The 24,431-nt window shown below is 41.0% G+C and overlaps 1 protein-coding gene across 1 annotated transcript; it reads left to right on the plus strand.

The window, feature by feature from the left end:
• Positions 1 to 828: 828 nt before the first annotated feature.
• IL11 (interleukin 11) lies at positions 829 to 24,057 on the plus strand. Its single transcript, XM_066572396.1, has 5 exons — positions 829 to 976; positions 2,140 to 2,294; positions 3,287 to 3,373; positions 20,492 to 20,650; positions 23,890 to 24,057. The coding sequence occupies exons 1-5, from the start codon at positions 829 to 831 to the stop codon at positions 24,055 to 24,057; spliced, it is 717 nt and encodes a 238-aa protein (XP_066428493.1).
• Positions 24,058 to 24,431: the final 374 nt, after the last annotated feature.

The raw sequence follows: 24,431 nt of genomic DNA on the forward strand, positions 1-24,431 counted from the left end.
GTAGAAGAAACATTGCATTTTGGGTGGATGACAGCCAATATTCTGTTACCCAGCTGTTCTAGACCACTTAAATAAACATAGTGGCCCACACACCTCCTTCTCTTTTAATTAGGTGGCATGTTTACAACAGTGGTTATGGCACTGGTCCCTTATTAGTTAAGCCAGACAAAGTGAGACTTTCAATCTAACATGGTTCTTTTATCAAGTTACTTTCCCACCATATATCCGGTGGCTTTTTATTGGCTTGTACCAGAATATTCTAATATTAATTTGTTCTAGTCATTGCGAAAAAAAATACATAGGGTAATGTTATTCTCTTAGTTAAAATGAAGAGTTGCTGGATCCGTAATCACATAGATCTAGCTACAGCTCTTTTATACATCTTGTAACTGGTATATTCCTGTAGAAAACTACTGTATAGAAGGTAAGAGATACCGTAGTGAATGGAAGACAGCTTCAACGATGCGGCAGGAATGGGGTTAATAAAGTGAGAAAGAGTAAAGGATCATTTTTATTGCTGTTTTCTATACAGTTAAACTTTATTGCCCAATTAAAGCTTCATAGCATGTATGGATGTCTGACCGATACTTAACAATACTGAGAGCATCCTGATTGCATGACTGTTCAACCATACCTCAATTTCATGTGTTTCATGTTAGAATAAGGCCGCTTTCACATAGCAGTATTTTAATAAGTATTTTGCTTCGTATTTGCAAGCCAAAACCAGAAATGGACTATTTCCATTATATCTGTGTAGGTTCCACTCCAGAATTAGGTTTATCAATATAGACTAAAATACCGCTGTGTGAAAGTGATTTATGGTGCAGGATGGCCGTTTTCCCATATATCTGGCTATCCAGTAGTAGTAATAGTGAAATGCCAGATGGAAACTGGGTTTATAATGGCATTATTCATGGTATCCGACACGTCAATTTTGATGCTGGTTGTCTTCCTGTGCTGGATAGACCCTGTGGATGTAGAAACTGTAGGTCTGTCAACTGAGGTATGTGAAACTAGCTTTAGGGCTTCTTTATATTCTTTGCAATTGATTAGCCTTGCTTAAAGGCTAGTCACAGCTGTGTATATGGAGCTTGTTCGGAGCCATAGGCACATCTTGAACCACTGCATAGTACTGTAACTCAGCATGGCATAGTGTTATGGAGATACTGTAACTCCATCATGTAACCTTAAATGGAAGATGGTACCTTTCATGAATCCAACAGAAAAATATCTGTATGCTTTCATGTAAATTTCGCAACGTACAGTAATGTCACATAGACTTTTATGGGTGTCACATTATGACTCTGTAGAGCTCAGAGGTAATAATGAGCTTTGGTATAACATGGCAGCGTGCATGAGGCCTTAAAGGGGTTTTGTTATTAAAAAAAAAAATTCTTTACTCACCTATTCCTCCAGGGGCACACTCCTTACCACATCTTCTCCTCACTGATCTTAACCAGTCCCCCCTTGTCAGCTCACCACAAGCCGTCTGGATTATCTTCTTGTTATGAAGCTAGCATTCCTCGCATTCTTCTTCCTGCAGCTCAATGAAGGTCACGTCCCTGTGAGTTAGTGTCCACTGGCTACGAAGGAATGCTGATCTATTGCAGAGACAGCATACATGAACAGTCTCTGCAATAGCTCGGCACTCCCTACCAGACTGTGATTCAGTGACGTAGCGTGTATTGTCGGGCAGGAAGGAGACTGCCTGTGAATGTACGTAACCTCACAGGAAGCAGAAGAATCAGCCAGCTGGAGGTGAGGTGATCCCCCCACAGCTGGACTGCAGGAGACAGGAGAAGATCAGCGAGGTGAAGATCTGGTAAGTAGTCTGACGGGGAAGGAATAGGTGAGTATAGAATTATAGTTTTTTAATGACAGAACCCCTTTAAGCTGCATAAACAACTGATATATAAAATGATTTCTATCTGCATCAGTTTTTAGTTGTGGAACTTAATAAATGTAGCATATACGTAAAAAAGGAAAAATATGAACCAATTAAAATTGTATCACTTATGTATCTTTGTAGTTGAGTAACAAACTCCAATAAACTCACTAGCAGGCACATGTTTATACAACAATTTTGGATTTGCTTATATATGTTTTGTCTACAGTGATACCTTTTCTTCTTTACTTCAGGCAGCCTCTACCAGATAGTTCTAGCTATTATGAGTGTAAGCGAAGGAATATGGTCGATTCCTCTAATGAAGACAAAGCCTTCTGCAGAATTTGACAGTGTATGGAGCATGGCAAAGCATCTTTTAAGTGATACCAAGCACATGTACAACAACTTTGTAAGTTTATCTTTTACAAGTCATATTTAGTAATAAGTTGGTCTAGTTAAAATACTTTCTCTGTTGAATAAACTGTAAGCAAATGCATGTTTTTAAGGTTTGTTTAAAGTGCTACACTGTGGTTACATTACTACAATATAAACAAAAAAGGAACATTATGGCAGAGCATGGGCTATAATAATAATTAAAAAAGCACTACTCACTCCTTAAATGGCCCCCTTGTCCAAAGCAGCTGTCATGATTCCCACCACTTCGGCCCTAGAAACTCCTACAGCAGTCACATGCTGTTCATTATTAATGTGACCACTGCAGCCAATCACTGCCTTCAGTGCTTAAATGCTATTAATGGCAGTATCACCTCTAAAGCCAGTGACTGGCTGCAGTAGTTGCATGAATAATGAATGGCCCATGACCACTGCATCAGCTTCTGGAACTGGAATGGCAAGACTAGGGTGACTATGCTGGACCAGGGAGCCAGGTGAGTAGCCCTGTCCCTGTCCATACATTTTTTTTTTAGTCTTAGAAAATCCCTTTTACTAAGTTAGGTTGCAAGATTATTGCTGCAATTATATATTTTTCAGCACTTTCAACAGACAGCTTGGTAGTTAGACATGCTTCTATGGTGATACTCAAACGTACAGGTCTTGAAATAGTCTTTATATTCATGTCTGAAAGCAGTCCACAGATTCCTATTCCTGACTATTCCTGGAGCCCTAGATGTGGGTTGGAACATACAGGTCACATTGTGTAGAATGTGCAGATCACTTTACCTCCAAACGTCAAGGACTATAATTCCATTCAATACCAACATTTGAACATAACAATTTCTTAAAGTAGAAAATGTATTTAAAAACTTTGTGATACGCTTGTGCTTGAATATTCTGAATACTGTGCTTAATGATTACTCCAACGCTGCGTGTATATATTTGTTTAGTAGATTATCTAACTCTTATGGTCTATAATCATATCAATGGGCTATGTGTATTTTGCAGAAAACCAAGTATCCTTACGAAGGAGAGCATAAGTTAGAAAGTTTACCTGTACTCTCTATAAATGCTGCAGAATTGTCTACTATTCAGGTAATTACAACTTATTTGGTTTTGAAATATACTTTTAATTTTCTCTCTTTAAATCTGCACTTCATGGCTAAAAAGTAACTCCACTTATAAGCACGCCTACTGTATTTGACTGGCATGAATCAAAAACTGATATCCATGACAGAAGTAGTAATTATTTTTTGCGTAAATGCTTAAAGGGAATGTGTCACCTAGATTATCTTTGCTAATTAAAATCAGATACTGAAACACTTTTCTTTTTTTCTAATGTGCCTTTAGTTTTGGATTGTAGTTTTTAACATTTTGTTTTCTGTACATGTTATGGAGGTTGCATGAGCTTCTGTTAACAGCCTACAGAGATTGGCCTTACAGCAGCCATATGGAACATAGAAACCTGAAGTCTGGAGATTATTTGCTGTTTGTCATTGGTTTCATTAGAAAAAAATATCAGTACTTACTTACCTATTCCTCCCCAGGTAGTTCTCCTCCCTGATCTTCTCCTGGCTCCTCCAGTCCCCTGGGTCACCTCGCCACAAGCTGGGTGGATCACCTTCTTCCTGTGACGTAGCGTTGATTCGCAGTATTCTGCTTCTTGCAGGTCAGTGTACACTATATTACTAGTGATGTAGCATTCAGTGTTTAGCAGGAAATGTTGAATCCTTGGCAGCCTGTTTTAGTGCACAGGCACGGGCTATTGACATGAATGCGCATGCATGGTGTCTCGCCGTAAGTGTTCAAATACTATTGCCATGAGTCACCATGCATGCGCAGTCGCGGCAGTAGCCAACGCCTGTGTGCTAAAACAGGCTGCTGAGGATTCGTGAATTCCTGCTAGGCAGTGAACACTACGTCACTATTGATACAGCGTACACTGACCTGCAGGAAACAGAATGTCACGAATCGATGCTACGTCACCGGAAGAAGAGGATCCGGCCAACTTGTGGTGAGTGACCGAGGGAAATGGAGGAGCCAGGAGAAGATCAGGAAAGAGAAGATGTGGTAAGGAGACTGACGGGGGGGGGGGGGGGGGGGAATAGGTGAGTATTTAATTTTTTTATTCTAATGACAAAGCCCCTTAAAGAACTACAAATGCTCTCTTTCCTTTTCTTTTCTATTTGGCCCAGATTACTATTTGCACTTCTGATGACTGCAGAGTTTACTTGTGTGACATCTTTGGCTCCTCACTTCTGCAGCCATCTACATCTCTATATCAATATGTATACTGCAAATACAGATGACAGATAGACATACAGTATAGTAAACATAAGTGCTCCATAAGGATCCTAGGATCAATGTGGAATTGTCCCCATCTACAGAGATATTGGATGGAAAAAACAGTATATCTGAAATATGAATAAATCGAATCCTTAGAATGTCTTTTGGGTTATGTGTCAGAAGTTCCTGTAATGGAGAGCCATTAGCTAGCTAATCTCCTTTTATTGTACCATGCTGGTAAACATTTTGCATTCAGCTGACTAAAGGATGTACTTGTTGGCTCATCCTGTTCTGCTAGTGTTTTAAATGCAAAATTAATCATAGCACGTCTCTGCCCTTTTATGTGTATGTATGTATATAAGCCTGATGAAGAGCCTGATGTTGTAAGGAGCAATCACCTTTGATTGTCACACATGCCAGGCCCCAGGTCTACAAGAGCTGAAATCCCTACACTGTGTAACAGCCATTAGTATTTACTTCATTACCGAACAATCCATGTCCAAATTCCAAAAAGGTCCGGACTCCTAACAAATTTCCATTGTGTGCTGCCATCTCTCTTACACAAACTTCTCAGGCTCCCCCGTCCCTACCTTTCCCCCCATGTATCACACAGACTGCTCCTCCATGCCACCAACTTTCTCACAAAGACTGTTTCCTATGTCACTTTCTCGCAGACAGCTACTCATACTCCCCCTATTACGCACAATGCTCTGCATAGACTTTTCCTTAAACAGGCTGCTCACAATGCCCTCTTTTTAATATGGACTGCTTCCCATGCTTCACACTAATAGACTCCTCCTCATGCTGCATAGCACTATACAGTCTTAAGGCCCTTTTACATGCAAAGATAATCTTTTAAATGACTGAAAGATTTAGCTATCCATTTGCATAAAGTGTTAACACTTCATCATCTTCATTTGCATGTATAAGGACATCCAGTGGTTGTTTGCAGAGCCCAGTGTGTTTTAAAACACACACCCAGCTGTGCAAACAACTGCCAACAGATTGCATTATTCTCCTTGTGGCTAGTGTGAACCTGCCACAGTGAGAACATCCTGCTGTCTTTTGAAAGATGCATGAAATACATTCAAATGGAATGTATTTGCTCAGTCTTTCAGCGGCTGAACAATAGATTTTAAGTTTAACTGAAATCCATATTTCAAACAAAAAATTAAACAACGCCAGCGTTTACATGTAACGATTATTGCTCCTTTTCGGCAGTTTGAGCACATTTTGAGTGATAATCGTTGTGTGTAAAAGGGCCTTTAGCCAGTGGACCAAGTGCCATGACAGAGTGATGCCAAGTTGGAACGTCATGGAAGAAAATTATACATACAGAAACCCTAACAAGCAATTAAGATAAGGGACTGGTTTTGGGATGGTTGGCAGCTATGCTTCTTTTTTCTCCATTCTTTCACTCTTGTCATGTAACTTCAGGATCATGTGACTAATCCAGAGCAACTACATTCTAGACCCTATGCAATCTACATCTCTGTGGTGCAGGACCTTTATGATCTGGCTTTAATATCAGTAAAGATCCTGCACCTTCTAGTTGAGGTTTTGTAGTAATTTGCACAAAAATGTAGCAAAAACATTGTGATTCTGCTGCAAAAAACAAATCTAGAAGCCTCTTTCTAAAGTGCCATGCTGTGCCTTGTCAGCCAACAAAAGTGTTAGGACAGTGCTTTCATTTCCTCACAATTTTCAAGACATCTACTTGCCCTCAGATGAAGCTCAAATAGAGCCTAATGGACATGGCAGACTTGTAGTTAGGAGGCTGTACAGAGGCAAATAGAAAAGTTGAGCTTCTGCATTATTTATGCAGTAATCCTTCAAGGGGTAGAACAACAGGAACAAATCTGTGTGCCTCTTATTGAAATCTGAGGCAAGTATAGTAAGGCATTATACACTTCTACAGTATGTGGCCGACTCCTATATTATGTCTCTGTACAAGTCAGTGGTTATACAGAGACATAACATGCAATGTTCACATCAGTGTTTGCAGCACCGTTCATATCCTCCATCACTGAATTCCATTAAAAAAACTGAAAATAGTGCGGCATGCTGCGCCATTTTATCCAGGAAAATGACAGACCGCAAGACAGAAACCAAACAGACCCCATTATGGGGTCTATGCGGTGCTGTTCATTTCCATCATTTGGCCAGGGGGTCCGTTTGACTGCTCCTATAACAGAACACTAAAACGGAACCCCCAATGCTGATGTGAACATAGCCATACTGAGACTTTACTAGCAATGCTTCCATTAATTCCAGACTGATACATTTTACCTTCACTGATACAATGTAACAAACTATTAAGGAAGGAGATTTTGTGCTGCTGATGAATTTGCTGACAGAGAAAAGCCTGTGGTATCTACATTTATATGGAGATCCCCAACACTTTAGGGGTTATACTTGTGTGTGTTCAAAATAAAAGCCTACTAAATGGTACCCACATTAAAATAGTGTTTGCAAAGATTTGCCTGGCCTCTTGGCTAGAGGACAATAAATGGTTCAATCAGTTCTGAATGCAGACAGATGTTGGAGTCAGTGTAGGTTTTGACATGCGTCCTGCAAGCACTTCATACTAATGCAATAGAGTATTAATTTATTGAATCATTTGCATTGTAATGATGAGGGCAATGTGGATAAACTTTCTTGTAATGTACACTTTTGTCAAAGAAAATCCAGCACCTCAAAGGAGTTGCTTTGCTGCAAAACTCAGCATGCAGTTACATCTCAAGCAGATATGTAAATGATTTGAGTTGGGGCGTGATTAGATAAAATATCTTGCCACCTGAGGCCCTAAGGGTGGTTCACATGTTGTGGAAATGCTGTGGATTTTCCACAGCAGACAAATGTACTACTAAAGTGAATGGGATTAAAGCAGATCCTGTTCACATGTAAAGGACAAAATGCTGCAGATTTTCTGCTGTAATTGTACTGTAACTCTGACCTGCGGTTTTGCTGCATTTCCACTGTGTTACTTCCGCAGCGGAGCCACAATGTTTTCGCAACATGTGAACACACGCTAAAGGGGGTTCCACCTTTGGCTTATAAAAAGATTCTCAGAGACTACTTGTGTGCAATGACCTCTTTTTCTGCTTATGTAGAGCTTGTTGACCACTAGATGCCTCTATGATGCAATCAAAGAGTTTTTACCCAGTTAACAGAGTTTGGGGGGGGGGGGGGGATTTTTGGAATGCAAGAAGCTAAATGGTTGTATTGACAAATTGCCCGATACCTGGGCCATTCTGAACAGACTGTTAGGTGTTGGAATCAGTGGATGCGTGAGGGCAGGATGTCCTCAACAGACCACCAGTAGAGAGGATCATCTGATCGACAAGCATGATCAGTTCCAACTATTTCGTTGTCTCCCATCCAGAAACAAGTGGCACCATCGTTACAGGCCCCTGTGTCTGTTGGAACCATTTCCAGGTGCTTTGCTGAAGGACATTTGGTCTCACAGAGCCAATTACATGTACTGCCTTTGACACCCACCATCACCTCCATTTGCTGTGATGTCATGAACGACAAAACTGTACTGCTGTGAAATGTAACTAGGTTGTTTTCAGTGACGAATCCAGGGTTAGTTTGGGCACTGATGACGGCTGTGTTGCTGTCTGGAGAGATAGGGGTGAGTACCTCAATCCTGCCTTTGCAGTGGAGCGGCACACTGCCCCCACTGCTGGTGTGATGGTCTAATGGATCATTACATACGACAGTCGGTCACTCCCAGTAGTGGTGCAAGGGACAATGACAGCTCAGTGACATGTTCAGGACAACCTGCAGCCACATGTGCTACCTCCCATTGCAGGGCTTCGAAGAGGCATTTTTCCAACAGGAAAATGCTTGGACTCACACAACAAAGGTGTCACAGAAATGCCTCCACAACATTGCCACCCTGTGGCCTGCCAGTCGCCAGATTTAACTCTAATATATAATGGATTGGACCATCTGGGACACCAATTTCAACAGCCCATGAGTTTGCATGATCTAGACTTGAGTTTCAGTTACAGCAAATGTGGACTGATATGCTGCAGGATACCATAGGGAACCTGTATGCCCCCATGCCCGCCTGTATCATATCTTGTATCCAAGCTAGAGGTGGCTCAACGGGGGGGGGGGTGTCTGTTCAAGGGGTCAGTTTTCCCCAACAAATTATCCTTTTGCTCTGCTATTGTAAACACTTACTTCTATAAGTGTTACAATCAGACATATAATGTTTCATTAAATTCTAACAACTCCTTCTACGTGCTTGATATTTTTTGTCAATTAGTGTTTTTGATATCTCAATTAAAGAAATTAAATTAATCGTATTCTGGTATCTTAGTTGTGCAACTAAATACAATAGAAAAGTCATGCAACTTCATGCAGATTCTATCAGATCCATAGTAGTTTAAGTCATAGAAATGATACGGACCACAGTGAAAGTAGCAAAACCTTTTATTATTAGGTCTGATCACATCCTAAATCTGCGATGCTATTTTTGTGCATCTGAAATGCTTTCCGTCCAATTTATATCTTGAGTTGGACTTCATTTCTTAAGAGGCCTTATTCGTAGAGTGTGTTATCCAACTGGACAGAGAATGACTGGAAAATGCTGAATAAAATGTATATTCTGTAAATCACACAAGTATTAGTAATATGACCTCATAACGTATAAACATAGTGCTGGGAAAATCTACAATTTGGAAAGAGACAGAGTTTGAATACAAAATAAGAGTTACAGTGTAATTAATCATGAATTGTAAATGCCAGTTCTATTTTTATAAATATTACACATGTGAGATGATATCATGTTCCAAGAGAATAAAGCTCACAGATTAAGTTGTGTCATTGAAGAATAACAATAACTTGTCATTGGGGGCAATGTGTATTAAACAGATGATGTCACACGGACATGTGATATAATCCCAGTTTTATGTTACATGGAATGCAATATTCAAAGAGCTTGATGTCACTGACAGCTGGAATCTTTTGGAAACAACTGCAAACATGGGGTTTCCTGCGCAATTCCTGACCCCAGGAAATCAATGCTTAGCAAAACTCCCACAATCATAAGCAATGTTCATCCAAGGAAGCAGTGAAGCAAAAATCATTTCCTGCCTCCTTTCACTGTCGTAACTGGATGTATTAGTCAAATGCACATCTAAAGTCACAACAGGAAAATAGTCAAAACAACACAGCCCCAACTAAAAAGCAGAGTGGAGTTTTAAAAAAAAGTTAACTTTGTCCACACAAGCACAGCTGTATGACTCTCCCCAGACTGTGAACTGTGCTGACACCCAATGGCCGCAATAAGGAATGTAAAAGCAAGCGTGATTCTTTACTCTATAGAAGTATAGTATCATATATATACGTATATATATAATAAATTAAAATCTAATTATTATATGTAAACGTATTTAAGTATAAAAATCCATATAACTGACAGAATTTTAATACGGATCTGTCCATGTAAAACTTTTTGCGTGGGATTCTTCAGAACGCTGCAGGTTCACTCTTCAACTGGCAATCTATAAAACAGGCCATAGTTAGTGCGCTTGAGTTAGACCATAAATTATCTCACCAGAAAGAAGGCTTAAAGGGCAATTTTGGTAAAAAACACATTTTCCGTCCCTGTTCCCCTCATATGATTGCCTGTCACACTCTGGAGATCTCCTATGTACATTCCATTCAGTGCATCCTCTTCTTTGATGCTTATCAGACACCATCTTGATGTTGAGATTTTTGATTTCACTTTCAAATCAATCCCATGATGCATCAACATTAATATTACATGAGCAGCTAAAGACGGTACCATCCCTGCTGTAGGGAAAGCACTGCCATTACACTCTGTATTCACCTAAATAAGCTACAGACCATAAATATACAGTCATGGAGGATGAGCTGTGATCTCCTCTATTATACCTGTGTGACAGGAGCTGTGTGATCATCATCAGTAACTGTGACAGTAGTGCCTGTGTCCCTCTCTAAGCAGCTTCTGTGCTAGGATTCATGTAATGGCATCCCACAGACTGAGAAACTCACTAGAAACTAAACATATACAGGAATAACTAACCCAAGTAATATTAGCTCCCTTATATATATATATATATATATACTGGGGGGCTAGGTATATAATGAATTAAAAAAATCACTGGAATTGCCCTTTAAAGTGGTATTTCCATTCTAATGATCATATTAAATCTAATTCCTGATGTAACGTTATGAATCTTTTCAAATAGTGCCTTGTTGTTAGGATTTGGTATGCTTTTCATCCTAGGTCTCTTCAGTTGCCTATCTTCTGCTTCCAATAGTTATGGCCATGGGCACGCTTGTGCAGATCCTGCCGTATTTAGTTGTATTATCCTGGCTGGGTTCTCCAGGGGCTTCCAACCTGGCCAGCTCTCTACTACTCAACAAAACTGAATTGGATGTCTTTTAGGCATGCGCATTAATCTTGGAGCCATTCTGTTTAGCTTCACTCAGGCTTGTTTCTACAGACACCTAGCGCAGCTTGCTTGTCACATGCTAAAAGAAATTCATACCACCCAATTCCTCGCCAAAGCCAGTGACGTATAGGCAGCAGAAAATTCTCGTCTGGCGGTGAAACATTACATCTGACTGGTTGATTACAATTATTTTTCAGTATATATATTAGGTTTATTTGGAAACAAAATACTGTAATGGGTAGATAGGAATAACCCTTTAATGCAGATGAATCGTTTCTATGCAAAGCACAGTAAAATACTGTGAGTGCTGACGCTCAGGATGTACATGGGCCTCCAGTCCAACATCATCAATGTGCTGTACAAGGAATATGTCTATAGAGAGCAATGGAAGTATTCTGTCCACGGAGCTCCCTGTACTAAAGAGACGTGTGTAAACAAACAATTCCACCACCTCTTTTTCCCCTTGCGGCTACAGTCCATGAGTCCAGCTTGCTGAATCTGAATTTTAACACAGTATATATTACATGAGCTCTGTTATTTTAGTAACATTTACCACATACCAGAGAACCCCTTTATGTGAATAAGGAATGTTTTATGTTGATAAAAGTATTGAAGCTGGGACCTTGGCGAGTTTAACTGCGTTGTTCATAGTGAAAATGTAAGCCAGGGGTGATCAGACTTCTCTGCTAGGTAACTTACTCTTTGTCGAGTCAGAGAACTAAGTAAATTACCAACCACTGATGAAGTGAGGCTATGGCCAGTGAGTCTTGACATTAGCTGCATCCTACTTCTTGCCAAAAGGTCATATAGAGAAGATAGGTACATACGTTGCCTTTAACCTTGTTCATGAAGATGCATGCAAGAAAACAGTAACATGTAAAACAGATTCCAGGTATGCATTATCTTGTAGTTACAGATGCCCCATAAAATAGTTTTCCAGCGACAGATGCCCCCCATAGCAGTGTGCCGCAGCTGCTGATAACCCCATAACTGTAAGCATACTCATCGTACATTTAAAAATGTGGCTGTCCATTACATTCTCATAAATCACCATAGCAGCATGCTCCAAACACAGACCTCCATATCAGCCAGTACCAATCACAGATGCTCCTAATGTGTGGCATCCACAAATTGCCTTCATGACAGCATACAGCAGCCACAGATGCTTCCATTACAGTATATACGAGTCTCAGATACCAACCCTATGCTTACTTTTGGTTTTAGTTGGGCAGGAAATGCGACTATATCCCATGAGCTTTCTTACTTACTTAAAACCCTCAGGACCAAACCATTTCTGGACCACACACATTTTTGTATTTTTCATTCTGGAACTAGCACAATTCATATTTTTGCATTAAGGCAATATAGGCTCTTGTCTATTATGCAGAACTGTTACGTTTGTCCTGGACTGCAACAAAGCCAGTTGAGATTTTGTACCTGAGCAGTCAGGACAGATGTGTTGGCATCTTAGTATATGGGTGGTTAGATGCAGAAACAGACAGACAAAAGGGGTAGCAATTAGAGATGAGCGAACGCGTTCGTCCGAGCTTGATATTCGTGCGAATATTAGGGTGTTCGGGATGTTCGTTATTCGTAACGAACACCATGCGGTGTTCTGGTTAATTTAACTTTCTTCCCTGAGACGTTAGCGCTTTTTTTTGGCCAATATAAAGACAGGGAAGGCATTACAACTTCCCCCTGCAACGTTTAAGCCCTATACCACCCCCCTGCTGTGAGTGGCTGGGGAGATAAGGTGTCACCCGAGTATTGAAATCTGCCCCTCCCGCGGCTCGCTATGGATGCATTCTATATGCGCTCAATGGGGCCAGCGGCAGCAGCGCTGACCCCATTGAGAACATATAGAAGACAAATCCTTCTTCTCTGGCACAGCTGTAACAGCTGTAGCAGAGAAGAACGATGTTTGCCCATTGAATTCAATGGAGCGGCAATACAGCATGTTCCACTGAATGCAATGGGCTGCCGGCGATCGCAGGATGAATGGTCGGAAAGGGGTTAAATATATAACCCCTTTCCTGCAATTCATCCAGAAATGTGTTACACTAAAAATATATACCGGCGTATAAGGCGACGGGGCGTATAAGACGACCCCCCAACTGTCACCTTATACGCCGGTAATACAGTGGAGCAAAGAATAAAAATCATTACTTACGTTTTTAGATGATCTGCGGCGCTCCTGCAGGCTGTCACTCCCTCCTGGTCCACGGCAGAGTATTGCTTTCTCCACGAAAGACTTTAAATCCCTGCCTCCAGAAGCACATGTGCCTTCAGCCAATCACAGCCAATGACAATGATGTCATTGAATGGCTGTGATTGGCTGTGTTTCTGGAGGCGGGGATTTCAAGGCTTGAAATCCCCGCCTCCAGAAACACAGCCAATCACAGCCATTCAATGACATCATTGTCATTGGCTGTGATTGGCTGAAGGCACGTGTCTTTCTGGAGGCAGGGATTTAAAGCCTTTCATAGAGAAAGCTTGTCTGCCGTGGATTAGGAGGGAGTGACAGCCTGCAGGAGCGCCGCAGATCATCTAAAAACGTAAGTAATGATTTTTATTCTTTGCTCCACTGTATTACCGGCGTATAAGGTGACAGTTGGGGGGTCGTCTTATACGCCCCGTCGCCTTATACGCCGGTATATATTTTTAGTGTAACACATTTCTGGATGAATTGCAGGAAAGGGGTTATATATTTAACCCCTTTCCGACCATTCATCCTGCGATCGCCGGCAGCCCATTGCATTCAGTGGAACATGCTGTATTGCCGCTCCATTGAATTCAATGGGCAAACATCGTTCTTCTCTGCTACAGCTGTTACAGCTGTGCCAGAGGAGGACGATCTTTATGCTGACAGTGGGGGGGGGGGGGGCACTCTTGCCGCTATTGTGGCTTAATAGTGGGACCTGTGAACTTGAGATGCAGCCCACCATGTAGCCCCTCGCCTGCCCTATCCGTCACTGTGTCATTCCCATCACTTTCCTGAATTGCCCAGATTTTCACACATGAAAACCTTAGCGAGCATCGGCGAAATACAAAAATGTTCTGGTCGCCCATTGACTTCAATGGGGTTCGTTGTTCGAAACGAACCCTCGAGCATCACGGGAAGTTCGTTCCGAATAACGAACACCCGAACATTTTGGTGTTCGCTCATCTCTAGTAGCAATGAGACCGGGTACCCTGAACCAGTCCAACAAAACTCAGCTTGCAGCTGAGCACCCATCCCGAAAGGGATGACCCCACTTCTTCCATGAGAAAAGGGCCAAGGTCAGAGGGGAAAAGAGTACAGTAAATCAGAAACAGAGTAGAGTAAACCATGGACAAACAGAAACTGACAGTAAATAAAAGGCGAGAACACAGAATACAAACAGAAACACAGGAGACAAACTAGAAAACAGGAGTCAGATCACAGACAGGAGCACTGCACAAGATAACTAGAACAGGAGCACTGAAAAATAACTGGCAACTCCCAGCTAGGAAGAGCTAGGTTATATAGGGAGCGGACGGAAACTGATTGGCTGACAGAGCTATTAATCACCAGCCACTACCTCAGCTAACAGCTACAAGACTAATTAACCTGAAATAATTAGCACAGGAGATATTAACCCTAGCTAGTCAGGATACCACAGTAGTAAAGGTGTGCTGGCTAGAGATGAGCGAGTATACTCGCTAAAGGCAATTGCTCGAGTGAGCATTGCCTTTAGCGAGTATCTCCCCCGCTCGAGACAGAAGGTTCGGGTGCCAGCGCTGGGGAGCGGTGAGTAGTGGCTGTCAGCAGGAGGGAGCGGAGGGGGAGAGAGGGAGAGAGTGATATCCCCTCCATTCCGCCCCGCTCTCCCCCGCAGCTCCGTGCCCCCTGCCGGCACACGAACCTTCCGTCTCGAGCGGGGGAGATACTCGCTAAAGGCAATGCTCGCTCGAGCAATTGCCTTTAGCGAGTATACTCGCTCATCTATAGTGCTGGCAGAAACTTGACAGTGTGCTGGCTGAATGTGACAAGAACAAGTTCTAGTTTCTACATATACCATTTTGTAGTAGGTATATGTTAGTGTTCAATTTTTATACATTTAATATTTGGGGACAAACAAAAAAACACCATTCTATTATGTTTTGATTGTATATAAGTCTACTTATAGAAATATGAACAGGCACCTGTAGGGGCATGCCACTGGTATTCCTTAGCAGCCCTTTAGAAGCCACAGCTCTGGGAACCTTTGTCAGGTTCCAGGTAGACTCCATAGAAAATTGGTGATGTGGGCCCCTGTCTTGTGCAGTGCCACTATCAGGTTTTTTTAACAGTACTAAACAGGTTAAAGGGGCATTCTAGGACTTTTTTTTTCTATTGATAACCAGCATAGTAACATAAACATAGTAACATAGTTCGTTAGGCCGAATGAAGACAATGTCATCAATAGATGTTTGGTGGTGACCTGCCGCTCGGATTCCTGTCGATCAGCTGATTCCAGTTAACCAGCGCACACAGCGGCCCGGGTTGGTACTGCAGGTGCAGCTCCCATTGCATTTAATGGGAGCTGTGCCTGCAGCACCAACCAAGGCTGCTGCGCTATGGTAAGTGCTTTCTGCTTCCTGCACTGACAGCAGCCCTGGCAATCAGCTTATCGGCAGAAATCCAAGCAGCGGGTCCCCACTGATCATCTATTGATGACCTGTTTGTCATCAGTAGAAAGAATTTTAAAAAGTCCTAAAATTCCCCTTTACCCTGTTTAATGCTGCTATCAAACCTGATTGTGGCACTGCACAAAGCAGGGGCCCTCATCACTGGTTTTACAATGGAGACTACCTGGGACCTGACAAAGGTCCCCAGAGCTGCGTCCAAAACAGAAGAGAAGCAAATTTTGGCATTACAGTTTTCACTCTGTAGGTTCTACTCCTGGTTTTTGCTTAAAAATACTGATGCAAAATACTGACCAAATATTGCCGTTGCAGTTGCAGCTGGTGTGCTACGGCAGTGGTTAGTTATTTTTGTGGTTAGCTGCTTCCATCAATCCCACCACTTCATTCAAACTCCTCACTAAACGTAGGCGGTAAGGAAAAATTGGAGATTCAGTACCTCTGTTCTACTAATTCGTAGTGGTACCAGCAGGAGCGCTCCCCGCAATTATGCATTTAACACCTATTCTGTGGATAGGTGATAAATGTAATTTTGGGAAGACCTCTTTAACTATCTACTACGTTAAAGTGCAAGAAGTGGTTAAGGCACAGTACCTCCTTGTCCTTGTGACCAATGTACTAAATTCATATGACACATATGTTTAATGTGGATATCTTAAGTAGGAAACTGCAGTAAGATCCAGCATGGACAGGTAGGGACATGAAATTATAAATCTAAAAGTATAAAAAAATCTATAAAAAGAATACATGTAGCATTCTACTTCGTAAGGGTATAATGCCGAGCCCCTTTTACATCACATACAGGAAATCCGTTCTCTAACATATGTCTTTTAAAGGTCAAAAAGAAGATCGGTGAGTCGCCAAAAAGAGAGGGAAATATTTTCCAAGGAAATACTAGGGAATGTTTCCCCTCTTCCTTGAGCCAGGCTCTGATTCTCCTCCAGCTAGAAAGACATATGGGAGAACAGATCTCCCATAAGTGGATGTAAAAGGGGGCCTTAAATTACTGGAGTGCTACAGAGTTCTTTTAGTGTTTTTAAGACGTAAAACCCGAGACTTCCATCAGCATTCCACTGTACTAAACTGTTTGTCAGACAATTAGGTGCCATATCACAAGAATTCAGGTCAAGCCATAAAAACTTCAATGAAAAGAAAGGATGAGCAATCCACAGTTACAGTTCACTAATTAAAACTTTCTGTAGACGGCTGTTAGAAGCACGCAGTACTCCCCGCAGAACTCAGACAGTAAACAGTCCAGCAAACCAGTTAAACTTTGTCTTTTAAGAACCATTTTAGTTAATTTCCTTCCTTGAACAGAAGTCTCATTCTTTGCAAGATTTCATAGGTTGCTTGCCCAATCCTAGGGTTAAAATAATTAAATCTACTAGCAGCAAGCCTAACAAAGATGTCTCAAAACAGAATTCTAATGCCTGCACTGCTAGTAGTTCATTCTGTGCCATTTTTCCCACATTAGCTTCAGCAATGGAGAAACCAAAACCTTTTTTCAAATAGGGCCCTGTGCCTTAAGATTTTCCATGTGATTGAGTCAGTCTCTCCTTCATCCTCGAAACAAGGTAACCCTTCATCTGCCAGCAGTTTTCTCATTTTCAGCAAATGACTGTATTACTGTGTCAGCTTAATTTCCATAAGTGAACTGAATACACAGACGTTATTCCCTTTAGAAGTGTACTCTAACCATTGAATGCTTAAAATTGTTCCACACTCTGGCTTGTTGAGAACTGTACTCTCATAAAACAATGTTTAACCCTACATGATGCATGACTGAATTGCTACACCCAAAAAGTAAATATACAGCAATCATTGCAATTTCTTCATAAATATGTTTCTTCTATTTAGCAAGATATATAAAACATTCGTAAGGTCCAAATTTAGAACCACTACTTTTTTGTCTTTTCCTAAGAATTCTGTATGGGAGAAAGAAAGAGTGTTTCATGATTGTTTCAAACACAATCTAAAGATTATCTCCAATAAAAAAAATAATAATAATTTTATAATGTATTCTCCGTAATTAAAATTTTCAGCAAGAGCTGTGCTTGCAAAGCAGAACCACAGCAGTTTGGGTGCTGTCCCAGTATCAAGTACCTCTAGCGGTAGACAACACAGTTTTCGTTGACATCAAGTTTCCTGAACAAGTGTGGCACATACATGTGGAAGGTATCAGGATATGCAGTGTAACATATTGTAGTAAAACAGTACCGGAAGGGGCCACTAGATGACTCCGTGAAAAGAAGAAGTGGGTGTGCCATTCCTAGTAAGCCTAAGCTAGGGCTCCTGGGGTTCTGCCACCCAGGGTAAGAGAGAAGAGACACCTCCTGTACTACAGCCCAAGTCTCAGCAATAGACTTTGTTATGATGGAACTAGGCCTGTGAGTTAGGGCAAAGTCTAATGTATAGTTAAAGGCCAGACGGGCAGGGGTTTATTTGTGTACCGGTTTACTGTCAAGTGTGGAGTTCTGTAAACCTTTGGTGGCAATACAATAAAACTAGTAGAGAAAAAGATAAAAGCTTTCCCATTGTCATATGGTGTTTTCCAACAATCTGCCAATATTTCAAAGCAAACTGAAATGAGATATAACCCACTATACTATAAACCCCTTTAAATTCGTGAATAGTCAAATGACCCTTGCTAGTCTCTGTATGACCTCCTTAGCTTAAGTGACCATTCTGGTAAAAAAAAAAGTTTTATCCATTATGTACTGTAAGTAGCCCTCAGTATATATGTCAGCTAGTACCATGCTTCCCCCAAAATAAGACACTGTCTTATATTCATTTTTACGCCAAAGAGGGACTAAGGCTTATTTTCAGAAAATGTCTTACTTTACTTACCTAACAGACTCAGTCTAGGTCCTTCCCGCTGCTCTCTAGAGCTCCAAAGTCCTCGGCCAGCCACACAGGATCACTTCCTGGTTATGAATTGATTAAGCGGCAGCTCAGCCAATTCATAAATCCCACCTCCTCGAAGCGATGGCTGTGATTGGTTCTTTGAGCACTGCGGGAAGGTCCTAGACCGAGCCTGCTAGGTAAGATATTCCTTTTTTAAAAAAAATGTTTTTAAATGTAATCTAGCTAGGGCCTTTTTGGGGGGGGGGGTAGGGCTTATATTTCAAGCCTCTCAGAAAATCCAGAAAAATCAAGCTAGGCTTATTTTCAGGGTAGGTCTTATTTTTAGGGAAACACTGTATTACTTTATTTAGTTATTTCTATCTGAAAATTTCTGGTAGATCATGAGTTTTCATTGTGACTGACTTAGAATTACCTGGCTTTGTGTTCTCTCAAGAAGTCACTTTTTCAGTCACCATCATTCCTGTTCCACAAAAGCTATTCATGTGTGTGGAAGGGAGGGTGGAAATTCCTATCACCTTTACTGCTGATGATTAGAGGCTTCTGTCACACAATTATAATGAAGAAAATGACAGTTCAGCCTCACTGACTGTATACTTGTGGTTTTCAGCTTATTCGGGTGAATATAAAAGGTAATGATAATTACAGTGTCCTGCCAGCAGGCAGAGATGGTATTGGTTCTAGGTAATCATGTGATAATATGCTGATGCATTATGGGACTCTTAGAACAGCACAGAGTATTAGACAGGAGGTTGCACTGCATAGAAGTGACTACAATATATATAGGAGACATCCCGAATGTGACAATCAGGTGAGGGGTGTAGTGATGAAAAAATGTGTTTTCACTGGGGTGCCCTAAGAAAATTATTAAATTATTTTAAATAATTAAGAAAATCTCCTTCACAGACTTCTAGTTGTGTTAAATACCTTTAATACAATCTTTTCATGGTAACATATGCCAGTTAAAGTATGAAAAATATACAATCTGCCGGGGGATATGCGCTGTAGATGCAAAATAATACAGAATATTTCTTTATATATTGTAGTTAGGCTCATACTTCATTGTCTGATGGAAAAACATAGAGCATTTCAATTACCTCACCCTTGTTTTCTGTTCTATTTCATAATGTGTTCCCTTATTATCTGACATTCTCTTTGTCTATATAAAACCTAAAACTGTCTGAAAACTGAATATTTCATGTAATTGGTAATATTTATCGTATACCTTCAATTTACTAAAGGCCATTTTACACGCAAAGATAATCTTTCGAATGACTGAAAGATTTAGCGATCTATTTGCATAAAGTATTAATAGCCATTATCACTTTATTATCTTCATTTGCATGTAAAGGGACCTCCAGAAGCTGTTTGCAGAGCCCAGCCTGTGTTTAAACACACACCAGGCTGTGCAAACAGCTGACGCCACATTCCATTGTTCTCCTCCTGGCTGCCAGCAGATTGCATTGTGCTACTCAGGAGAAAACATCCTGCAGTCTTTTGAAAGATGAGTGAAATACATTCAAAAGGAATGTATTTGCTCAGTCTTTCAGCGGCTGAATAATGGATTTTAAGTTTAACTAAAATCCATTGTTCAAATGAAAAATTCACAATTGCAGCGTTTACATGTAATGATCGCTCATTTTTGGCCGTTAGGACAAATTTTAAGCGATAATCATTGCGTGTAAAAGGGCCTTTAGTCAATAAAAAATAAAAAAAGAGACTGTGAATATGTGAGAGACTGCGCAAAATAGAGTAGAGATTTCATAGATCAATAGGAAGAAAAACTGCAAACTGAAGGAAAAATGATGGACTGCTGACCTGTGGTGATCAGCTGCTCAATAGGTAGGCTGCAGTTTGAGGCATTGTCTAACTGGGCTGGATCGCCCCCTCCAGAATGGAGTGATGTTTATAAATTATTTTCTTATGGCAATGATAGTGAATTTTTGTTGTTTGAAGTAACTTTTTTTTCTTTATTTTATTACAGATTCCAGCCGGTTTAACAAAGCTCAGCTCAGAACTGTTCATATATCAGAAGCACTTTGATTGGCTGAAGAAAGCTGCACATATTGTCCGTCCCTTAGATCATGAATTTACAAGCATACACAATCGCATTGATAAGCTGGTGAAAAAAATTGACTTCTTGGTAAGTAGATGGTTACTGCTGCAAACTAGTTTAGAGTAATAATAATCTTTATGTATATATCGCCAACATATCCTGTAGCGCTTACAAGACAATGGGAACAGAAACGAAACCATGGTTACATTTAGTAATCAACTGATGGAGACAGTAGGGGTGAGGGTCCTGCTCCAACGAGCTTACATACTACAGATAATGGGGTGATACAGAAGGTAAAGGGCTGGAGATGTGCACGGTATGGCGAGGTGGAGAGTGTGGGATGCTATACACACAGACAATTGTCAGACTTAAGCCGTGTAGTGGCTGAATCGGTGTGACTGCAGGGGGCGGTTGATGGCGGTTAGCAGGGATTGCAATCAGTAGGGCAGGGAGTATGTTATCAGGTGGAGTACAGAGGGGTTTGGTTTAGGAAATATGGTATGCCTCCCTGAAGAGGTGCGTTTTACAGCACGCCTGAGGTTTTGTGGGTCGGAGATTTCCCAGATAGTTAGGGGTAGTGCATTCCAGAGGACTGGTGCTGCTCTGGAGAAGTCTTGGAGGTGGGAATGAGAGGTTAGGGTTAAAAAGGCGCTTAATCTGATTTTGTTAGTGGAGCAGAGGGCGCGGGCTGGGTGGTGGATTGAGATGAGGGAGGCAAAGTGGAGGACTTTATGGATGAAGTAATGAGTTTGAATTGAATTCTGCATTTGATGGGCTGCCAGTGTAGTTACTGGCACAGGGCAGAGGCGTCCGAGTAGCGGCTGGACAGGAAGATGAGCCTGGCTGCAGCATTCAGGATAGATTGGCAAGGAGAGAGTCTGGCGCAGGGGCGGCCTATCAACAACGAGTTGCCATACTCGAGCCGAGAGCGGATGAGGGCAACAGTGAGTGTTTTTAGCGTGTCCACTGTGAAAAAAAGGGCAGATTCTTGAGATGTTCTTGAGGTGCAGGTAACACTTTTGGGCATCAGATTGGATGCAGGGGTTAAAATAGAGATCACAGTTGAATATAACCCCAAGACAACAGGCGTGCTGGGAGTTATGGTGATGCCACACACTGAGATGGAGATGTCAGGATGAGGTCACTTGGCAGAGGGCGGAAATACCAGTAGGTCCGTTTTTGAGAGGTTCCATTTAAGAACTCCTTCACACAAGCGTGTTAGTTTTTACGTTCACTTATGTGTGCTGTTAATTCACTTGAATGGCTGATTTTCAGTGATCAAGTCCCGAGCTTAAACAGTGTTTACATGTCTATTCACATGGCTGGGTGCAATTTATTAGCGAATGACTATATTGATTGGGATATACGATAGCAGATTTGCTATTCAAAATATGACAGTACCAGATTAAGACAGTTTTCTGGTACACACATTTTGCGCCACATTTACTATGTGTTTTTAGAAACTTTTATGAGCACCCAAAAAAGGGTGCTCATTAGAGATGAGCGAGCGTACTCGTTAAGGTAAAATACTCGAGCAAATATTGCCATTTTCGAGTACATGCCTGCTCGTGAGAAAAGATTCAGGGGCCGGCGGGGGTGAGCAAGAGGGAGAGAGAGAGAGATCTCCCCCCGTTCCTCTCCGCTCTCCCCCACCGCCCCCCGAATCTTTTGGCACGAGCGGGCATGTACTCGAAAATAGCGATACTCACTCGAGTATTTTGCCTTAACGAGTACGCTCGCTCATCTCTAGTGCTCATAAAAGTCCAAACTATTAAAATATAATATTATTTATCCCTCAAAGTCAACACTGTAAAAAAAAGAAAAATACATAATGTCAGAATTATGGGTTTTTTGTTATTTCATCTTCCAAAAAAATTGAACGAAAAATGATTAAAAAGATGTATGTACTCCAAAATAGTACTAATAAAGAAAATACAGCTCACCCTGCAAAAAACAAGTCCTCAAACAGCCCAACTGATGAAAAAAAAATAAAAAGTTATGAGTATGAATATGGCAATGGAAAGCAATTTTGTTTTAAAAAGTCTCTTGACTTTCCTAAAGTAATAAAACATAAAAAAGTAAATAAATCTGGAATCACAGTAATCGTACTGACTCACAGAATATGGTGCACATGTCATTTTTACTGTACCATGAGTGCTGTAAAAATTAAACCTTCTGAAAAATGGCGCTATTGCATTTTTTCCCCCATCCAATGAAACATTGGTACGTTTTTCAGCATATTATATAGTACATAAAATGCTACCATTAAAAAATACAACTTGTCCCTCAAAAATACAAGCTCTGATACAACTATGTCGGCAGAAAAATAAGAAAGATATGGCTCTTGGAAGGCGGGGATAAAAAATTTAACAAAAAAAAAAAAGCTTCATCTCTGGTCTTCAAGGGGTTAAGTAAATGTGACCCCACTTTCTGTGATTTGTATGCTAATACAATATACATCAAAAAGGATGCACTTTTCGCAAATATCAAGCTTATGAAAGCATATTGGCACTTTAGGGATATACAGTGATACCTTGGGTTAAGAGTGCCTCAGCTTACAAGCTTTTTGATTTGAGAGCAGGCTCACTCCTGAATTTTTGCTGTGATTTAAGAGCAAAAACTTGGGTTAAGAGCCTTGCTCTCAATGGGGCCGCTGCTGCTGCCAGTAGCCCCATTGAAAGCAATGGCCTGCCAACAACCCCTGCAGTGATTTTTGGGGAAGGGTTTTAAATATAAGCCTTTCCCATAAAATCATCCCTAGCTGTAGTAAAAAATATATACTCACCTGTCTGCTGCTGTCGGGGCTCAGGCGTGTCTAGCCGCCACTTGTTCTCCCTGTATTTTTATTCCGCACCTGCTGAAAAGCTTCAGAGCAGTGCAGGGAGAGCAAGTTCCGGCTAGACACGCCTGAGCCCCAGCAGACAGGTGAGTATATATTTTTTACTACAGCTAGGGATGATTTTCAGGGTAGGGCTTATATTTAAAGCCCTTCCCCAAAAATCACTGCGGGGGTGCCGGCGTCCTATTGCTTTCAATGGGGCAACGCCATCCCCATTGAAATCAGTGGGAGAGCTTCGCGATCCGGAATGGATTAATGGCTTTTCCATTCATTTCAATGGGGAAAATTGATTTGACTTACGAGTGTTTTAGTTAAGAGCTCCGTCACGGAACGAATTAAACTCTTAACCCAAGGCACCACCATACACTGTATGGCAACAGCCTTTTCTAATGTATACCCCCATAAGGAAAAACTTTGGCCCTACAACGGCCTAACGAATATCAATTTCTCATCTACATGACTGAATTTATCTTATTTTTTTTCTCAGATGACAAGGATGAACATCGCACGTGTTAGTGACCCACCTTTGCCTCAGCTTCCCAACACAACCACCCAGTGGGGAGTAGTTCAGACTGGCCATGCGATTTTCCACCATTTTCACCTATTTTTGGATTATACTACACGTGTAATAGTTCTGATGAAGAATAAGTTGTAGACAAGACTCCTAACTCAAAGATTTGCTTCAGGAATGGAAAATTTGCAATTAGAAAATGTGCCTTTACAAAACGGAAATGGATATTCCTTGACTCTGAATGTTCCAGGGACCTTTCAGACAACAATCATCGATCTTCCCCCATTGTGCCTAGTGCATACTGACTCTGTATACTTTTTCATGCATGGTAGACGGATGTCACCTATCTATTTATAATGCTGTATATTTATTTATTTATTTATTTTCCTTATTAATATTTAATTTTTTATCTGGCGGATTTTTCTAACAACATGTTTTTCTTATCATATTTAATTATGGATTATTATTTTATTACGTATTCTATTTTTAAGAGATGATTACCATTTTGTTTACATTTT

This window comes from Eleutherodactylus coqui, chromosome 6 (assembly GCF_035609145.1).
Source record: "Eleutherodactylus coqui strain aEleCoq1 chromosome 6, aEleCoq1.hap1, whole genome shotgun sequence".
NCBI lineage: Eukaryota > Metazoa > Chordata > Amphibia > Anura > Eleutherodactylidae > Eleutherodactylus > Eleutherodactylus coqui.

What these genes read in the sequence shown, in the direction of transcription:
- IL11 (XM_066572396.1), top strand. Translation starts at nt 829, where the DNA reads ATGGCCGTTTTCCCATATATCTGGCTATCCAGTAGTAGTAATAGTGAA. An exon ending in AGCACATGTACAACAACTTT is followed by an intron (nt 2,295 to 3,286) that starts GTAAGTTTATCT and finishes TGTATTTTGCAG; the next exon opens with AAAACCAAGTATCCTTACGA. An exon ending in CAGAATTGTCTACTATTCAG is followed by an intron (nt 3,374 to 20,491) that starts GTAATTACAACT and finishes ATTTTATTACAG; the next exon opens with ATTCCAGCCGGTTTAACAAA.